General features: G+C 52.5%; 1 protein-coding gene across 1 annotated transcript in view; it reads right to left on the reverse strand.

Moving 5' to 3' along the window:
- The window catches only part of LRP5 (LDL receptor related protein 5), a 150,760-nt gene extending 150,466 nt beyond the window's left edge, over nucleotides 1-294 (reverse strand). The window contains exon 1 of the mRNA XM_074230900.1: nucleotides 201-294. Within this exon, the coding sequence (XP_074087001.1) occupies nucleotides 201-255 (55 nt within the window). The 5' untranslated portion in view covers nucleotides 256-294. The remainder of the gene's footprint in view (nucleotides 1-200) is intronic.
- Between the last annotated feature and the right edge of the window lie 7,002 nt (nucleotides 295-7,296).

Below are 7,296 nucleotides of genomic sequence, written 5' to 3' on the forward strand. Positions count from 1 at the left end.
GCGCAGCCGGCCCCCGCGGCTCCCTCTCCCGGCGGGCGGGCGGCCAGCAGCCGGCGCCCCGCGGGGCCCGGCCGACTTCCATTGTCTCGGCGCCTCGGCGCGGCCCCCCGAAGCGCCCCGGGCCGCCGCCCGGCCCCCCGGCGCCCCCACGACCCCCCCCCGGCCCCCCGAGACAAAGCCGGGCGCGGGGCCCCACTCACCTCCGGCCGGAGCCAAGGGGCCGCACAGGGCCAGCAGCGCCAGCAGCGCCTCCATGCCCGGCCCGGCCCGGCCGCCTCACTCGGGCTCCATGGCGCGGCCGCGGGGGCCCAGCCGTCCGCGCCTCCCCCCGGGCCGCCCCGGCCCCGACTCGCGCCCCCGGAGCCCCGCCGCAGCTCGGCTCCCGCCCGCGCCCCTCCCGGCGGCCTCCCCCCGCCGCGGCCGACCCAGGGGAGGGGGAGGGGCGCGGCCCGGCCCGCCCCCGGACGCCCCGCCCCCAGCAGCCCCGCCCCCAGCAGCCCCGCCCCCAGCAGCCCCGCCCCCCCCCCGCCCCCAGCAGCCCCGCCCCGCCCCCTGCAGCCCCGCCTCCCGGACGCCCCGCCTCCCGGCAGCCCCGCCCCCCGGCAGCCCCGCCCCGCCCCCCGACGCCCCGCCTCCCGGCAGCCCCGCCCCGCCCCCGGATGCCCCGCCCCGCCCCCGGCCCGCTGCCACCTGCCGGCCGCCCTCCGCCCCGGCCCGGCCCGGCCCCGCGCCCCCGGGCTCGGCCCGCACCAGGCGCCCCCGCACTCAGACGCGCGGGGGGCCCGCTCCCACCGCACCCCCCAGAGCCGCGGAAGGCCTCGGGCCCTCGGGGGGGGGGCCAGGTCCCCGGGGCTTTCCAGGCTTCGGACACCTCCGGTCCCCCCACGGCCTCTTCCTGGGGCTCCCTGGCCCTGCCGCCCCCCCCGGGCCTGCGATGCTCCCCTCCTCCAGGGGCCGCCTCCCCTCTTCCCACTTCTCCGGAGCAGTGCTTTCCCTTGGCTGACTCGGTGGGGAGCCGGGGGGGCCAGGGAGGTTGGCCCCCGGGGGTGCAACAGCAACCTGGAGAGCAAAGACGTTTACCTTTCTCCAGATCCCTAGTACCCAGCACAGCAACAATACCACCATCACCGTCACCACCATCACCACCACCACCACCATCATCACTACCTTCATCCTCACCACCTCCACCACCACCATCATCACTACCTTCATCCTCATCATCACCACCACCACCATCATCACTACCACATAACTACCATTACCATCCTCATCCTCATCACTACCTTCATCCTCACCACCTCCACCACCACCATCATCACTACCTTCATCCTCACCACCTCCACCACCACCATCATCACTACCTTCATCCTCATCATCACCACCACCACCATCATCACTACCACATAACTACCATTACCATCCTCATCCTCATCACTACCTTCATCCTCACCACCTCCACCACCACCATCATCACTACCTTCATCCTCATCATCACCACCACCACCATCATCACTACCTTCATCCTCATCATCACCACCACCACCATCATCACTACCACATAACTACCATTACCATCCTCATCCTCATCACTACCTTCATCCTCACCACCTCCACCACCACCATCATCACTACCTTCATCCTCACCACCTCCACCACCACCATCATCACTACCTTCATCCTCATCATCACCACCACCACCATCATCACTACCACATAACTACCATTACCATCCTCATCCTCATCACTACCTTCATCCTCATCACCACCACCACCACCATCATCATCATCCTCATCCCTACCACCATCATCACCATCAATAGGCACATCATAGATATTTAATCATTTTCAACCAGTTACCTTCCCAGGTCTTTCAAAGCCTTCCCCGGACAGCTAGGTGGCACAGTGGATACAGCACTGGCCCTGGAATCAGGAGGATCTGAGTTCAAGTCCAGCCTCAGACACTTAATGACCTAGCTGTGTGACCTTGGGCAAGCCACTTAACCCCATTGCCTTGCAAAAAGAAAAAAAAAAGCCTTTCCAGAAGCCACACTGGCCTCCTGGCCTGTGAGGTCTCTTGACCAGCTCCAGATAGCCAGCTCAGTCTCCAGATCCAAAGTGACCCAAAGGAACCTCAGGAATTCTAATACTCATGGACCACCGCACATACAGACTCATATTCTGGTTAGCTAGGGAAATCAATCAACTAAGATTTATCGTTTGCCATTGCCAATGTACTAAACTCTGGTAAAATAACAATATAGACAGGAGCTTAAGGGTGACCCTGCCTGCCCTGGTCTAGTTCAGGTGTCTCATGGGCTTTTCAAGGATCACTGCATAAACCCTTGGAGTTTACTCAGCTTACCTGGATCCCTCAGTGGGGCTCATTGAGCCCCACCTCCTTTTATTGGACATGAAACTGAGGTTCAGTAAGGGACCAAGACTTGCCCAGGGCTGCCCAAGAAGCTTGAATTGGAACTCAAGCCCTCTTTTTCTCAGGCTGGGCTCATCCCACTGAGCCAAGGGGCACCATAAGGCTCCAGGGCCTCCATCCTGTGCAACCTGAGCCCTCAAACTTGTGCCCCTCCTCCTTCTGAGTCTCTACCTTCCAGTCAAACTGGCTTGCTTAGTGCTTCCCGCATGATCCCATGCATTCACCCCTCCCTCGAGTACCTCAGCTCTGGCTGGGAGCTGCCCCGAATGCTCTCCCCTTTACTTCCCATCTTGGATCCTCCAGATCCCTCCAAAACCTGGGTGGAGAAACTTATGGCTTCCTCCAAGAAGCACATCCTCTCAGTTACTAAAGCTTTCTCTTGAGAAAAGCTCCCATCTTCTATGGCATCCAGTTTGTCCATGTTCAGATGCACATGTGTTCTCATATATAAATAATGTAAACTCATTGAGCTCCTATCTCTCTTTGGAGCTCAGAAATCTGGTACCTCCTTGCCTGGCACAGGATAGGCATTTCATAAGTGATGTGAACAAGGAAATGCTCAGGAGAATGAATGAAAATGCTCAGAGAAACCTGAACCCCCTGCCCCCCCCCCAAAAGAATGCTCTTTGAAACTCAGAATCCTCACGCTGAAGGAGTCAGGGAGACTTCCAAATCCAACAAGATTGAAGAACCAGAAGAAGGAATCAAGGATGACTCAGAATTTTCAACCTGTAAGAATTGGGGGGGTATCTTTGGCAGAAAGAGGAAACTGAGGAAGAGGGTTGGACCTCTAAAGAGAAGAGAATGAGTTCTTAGGTTCTTTTGACTTTAAGATGCCTGCAGAACAGTCCATTCGAAATGCCCGAGAGGAAGCTGCTATCACTGGAATGAAGCTCAGGAGGGTTTGAGAGGATAACTGGACTTGGGACATCTAGGAGCAAGTCCTGAAGAGAGAGGGGGACAGGAGAGGGCTGAAGGGCAGAACTCTGGGGCACAGCCACACTTAGGGCACAGTCCTGGCTGTCTGGAGTTTGAGCTAATTTGCTCAGAGTTCCCAATGCTAAGCAAGGTGGTAAAGACTGAGAGGAGAGAGGAGGGAAGGACAGAGCTGTCTCAAACAGGATTCCTGGCCCAGACTGAGACCATGCAGCCCCTTCAGTGACCCACTAGTAATGAACTCCACTGACTCACCCTTCCTCTCTTCCTTCCTTCTTTCCTACTTTCCTTCCTTCCTTCCCCTGCCTCCTCCCTCCCTCCTTTCTGTTCTTCCTTCCTTCTTTCCTTTTTTCTTTCCTTCCTTCCTTTTTTTCCTCCTTCCCTTCCTCCCTTCCTTCCTCCCTTCCTCCCTCCCTCCCTCCCTTCCTCCCTCCCTTCCTTCCTTCCTTCCTCCCACCCTCCCTTCCTCCCTCCCTCCCTTCCTTCCTCCCTTCCTTCCTTCCACCCTCCCTTCCTCCCTTCCTCCCTCCCTCCCTTCCTTCCTTCCTTCCTCCCACCCTCCCTTCCTCCCTCCCTCCCTTCCTTCCTTCCACCCTTCCTTCCTTCCTTCCTCCCTCCCTCCCTTCCTCCCTTCCTTCCTTCCTTTATTCCTCATCTACCTGGTTCAGGAAGAGCCCTGTAACAATGGGGTCCTAGGGGAAATACAGAATTTATAAGTCTGCCATCCTGGAGGATGAGGAGACAGCCTGGGAGGGATGTATCTAAAAACAAAGAGCTCCAGCCTGGAGCAGACCTGTGATTTCCTTGCTAAAGAGCATTCTCTAGACTAGAGAAGGACACTCCCTTGATACTTTTTCTGTAACTTATAGTCTAAGAAAATGAATTATCTAAAAGAGTCAGAGGGATACCATCTCAGCCAAGCCAACATGTGCCAGAAATGGGCCTTGAACCTGTCTTCCCAAACAAAAGACAGCCAGAAAAAAATTTCAATGAAAAATAACTGGTATTTACTTAAAAAAAAAACACTTTAAAGATTAAAAAGTGACTTGTGGGCAATTTCTCATTGCCCAAACCGATAAGGGAAAAGCTTCAGATCTCATTATCTCCATTTTACAGAAAAGGAAACTGAGCTGCATGAACATTCAACCATTCCTGCAGGATCTCACAGTTAGAATATGGCCTGGGGCACTATTTGGATCCTGGGCTTCCTGGTCCCCATTCCTAGGCCTTATCTTAAGTAGATGAAGCCTTGAAATGTAAATAGTATGTTTGAGGGAAGAAGGGGAGGGGATGAGTGAGATGGTTCCTTTCAGTCTAAACATTTGAAAATGTTATGGCTTTCCTTCTTTTTCTTTCTTTCTTTCTTTTTCTTTCTTTCTTTTTTTCTCTTCTTTCTCACAGATTAGCATTAACAATGGGACCCAAGGAGGAAAAGTTCTTTTGACTGGGAGAGGTACAAGGGCTCTTAAGTCTTTCCTGGTTTCCTACAGAGCTAGTGTAGACAAAACAACTGGTCTCCTGGGCTCTTGGAATAAGTAGTCCTTTGGGGGGGCCTCCTATTCACATCTGATTGTTGGGAATTCCTGGAATTATCCAGGGCCACTGGAGTCAGAGACTGGGATTGGAACCTAAGGAAAGCAGAATCTCCCCCCCATCCCCTCACACCCCCCCCCCCATGAACAGAGCAGCCCTTGTAGAACTCAGTAGTTTGGCCCTTGATCCCCATGTGACCAGGACCAAGCAGAGAAGCTGCCCCTGGAGCAGGTCCCCAAAGACAAGGTCCTGTTCTCCAACTTTAGCCAAATTTACTCTCCTCTCAGGGGAAAGATCAGTGAAGGTTGAATTTCCATCCTTGTCAAGACATCTGTCATGGAAAGTCAGATCCTGACTCTACTTCCAGAGTCTCCCTTCTTCAGGCCTCCATCTTCCCTTTTGGAAAATGAAGGAAATGACTAGATGACAGTTCTTTCTGATATTAGTTCTAGGAGACCAAGAGGGTCAAAGTTATATAGTTCCAGCTTCTCTGGTCTCAGTTTCCTCCTTAGTGAAAATGAAGAGTTGAAGGATCTCTATGGCCCTTCCCAGACTTAGCTCCATAACTGGAATCTTGCCCAAGCAAGGTCCAAAGACGAGCCCCTTCAACTGAGGTGATTTCAAAGCTGAGTCCTGACTGACCCCTGGGAGAGGCCTCCATAATTTCCTGTAAGGATGCCTCCTTGCCCAAGGCAGATTGACACAGAGATTGAAAACAACAGCAGGATCACTGCCCTTAGTCCTGGTGGCTCTGGCCTGGTCAGATGGGGGCTCCTGAGAAGACTCTTCTGACTCTGTAGGAGACAGAGATTTACATCAACCCAAGTCTGTCTCCAGATAGCTCTCCCTAGAGGTCAGAGAGCTAGATTTGGAAAGAACTATGTCTAGTTTAACCCCTCACTCCAAAAATGATGGAATTCAAATCCAGAAGGCCAAGGCTGCCCAAAAGGTGTTATGGCCAAGGTTGGAGGCAAGTCAAGGAGTACTGAGGAAAGATTTGCAATGGGTCTAGCACTGAGTGAAACACTTGTATATAAATGCATGCAAGCAAAAAGAAAGACATTTCCTGCCCTCAAAGAGAGTGAGAGAGAGAGAGAGAGAGAGAGAGAGAGAGAGAGAAGAGAAGAGAGAAGAGAGGAGAAGATACCTCGTGGAGCAATGGTAGAAAAGTTCAGAAAAGAGTGAGAGGGAAAAGAGTGAGAGGTTGAGCAAGGCTGACCCAGATCTTGGAGGACCTCACCCAACTGAGGAAGGAGCCCACTGGCTCAGAGACAGCTGTGGCAAGGAGAAGACAAGAGTAGCTAAAATGGAAGGACAAAGGTAGTTTCCCTTTTTTCCACAACCTTTTCTTTGCTTTTGTCTAGATTCTCTTGATCCCTAACCCAGACTTTTTCAGTTGAGTTCTTTTTTCAATGGTAACAGACTCCTTGTGACCCCATTTGGAGTTTTCTTGGCAGACATACCAGAGTGGTTTGCCATTTCCTCCTCCAACTCATTTTACAGATGAGGAAACTGAGGCAAGCAGGGCGAAGTGACTTGCCAAGGGACACGTTAGTAAAGGTCTGAGGCCAGATTTGAACTTAGGAAGATTAGTCTTCCTGACTCCAAGCCCAACAATCCCCTATCCCACTGAGCTGCCCATATAATTATTTTTTAGAATTATTTTAGAAATCCATGGCTAATGTGGAAATGTTTTGCATGACTGTATATAAATATACAATCCATGTCAAATTGCTTACCTTCCCAAGGAGGGGAGGGAAAGAATCTGAAATTCAAAATTTTAAAAAACAAATATTTAAAAATCTTTCTTTACATGTAATTGAGAAAAAATAAAAACAAAGTATTAAAAATAAAAAATGCTCTTGGTTGAGTTCCCAAGGGGAGCAGGAATTAAAGTTTACCTTGGAGAAGGGAGAGGGAAAAGGAGGTTGGAGGCTAGGTCCTGCCTCCCTTGGAAACCCATGTGGGGCCCTCTGGGAGGGAGGTACTTTTATTATTCCCATTTTACAGATTCTGAAACCAAGGGCTAAAGGGCATTGTGACTTGTTGCGGGTCCTGCAGCTAGTAAGCCCCAAAGCAGAATTTAAATCCACATTTTCTTGTGTCAACCTAGACTGTGCCACCTAGCTGCCAAATTGGTTATTTTACTGCTTCCTGGAAAGGCATTGTGAGATCCTGGTGGCATAAAGAGTTGATCTGGCAGTGGGCGTACCTGAATTCAACTTTCATCCCCAACCCATCCTGTCTAGGTGACCACGGACAAATCGTTTAATCTCTCACTCTGCCCTGGAAAGTTGTCCAGGTGAGGGGGGTGAGCATTGGTGGAAGGAGTGTCGCCCCAGGGACATCCTATACCAGTGAAATCCTAGTATTAGTTCCTATCTCTTATTACCTTC

The sequence above is a fragment of the Macrotis lagotis genome, chromosome 3 (genome assembly GCF_037893015.1).
Source record: "Macrotis lagotis isolate mMagLag1 chromosome 3, bilby.v1.9.chrom.fasta, whole genome shotgun sequence".
NCBI classification, from domain to species: domain Eukaryota; kingdom Metazoa; phylum Chordata; class Mammalia; order Peramelemorphia; family Peramelidae; genus Macrotis; species Macrotis lagotis.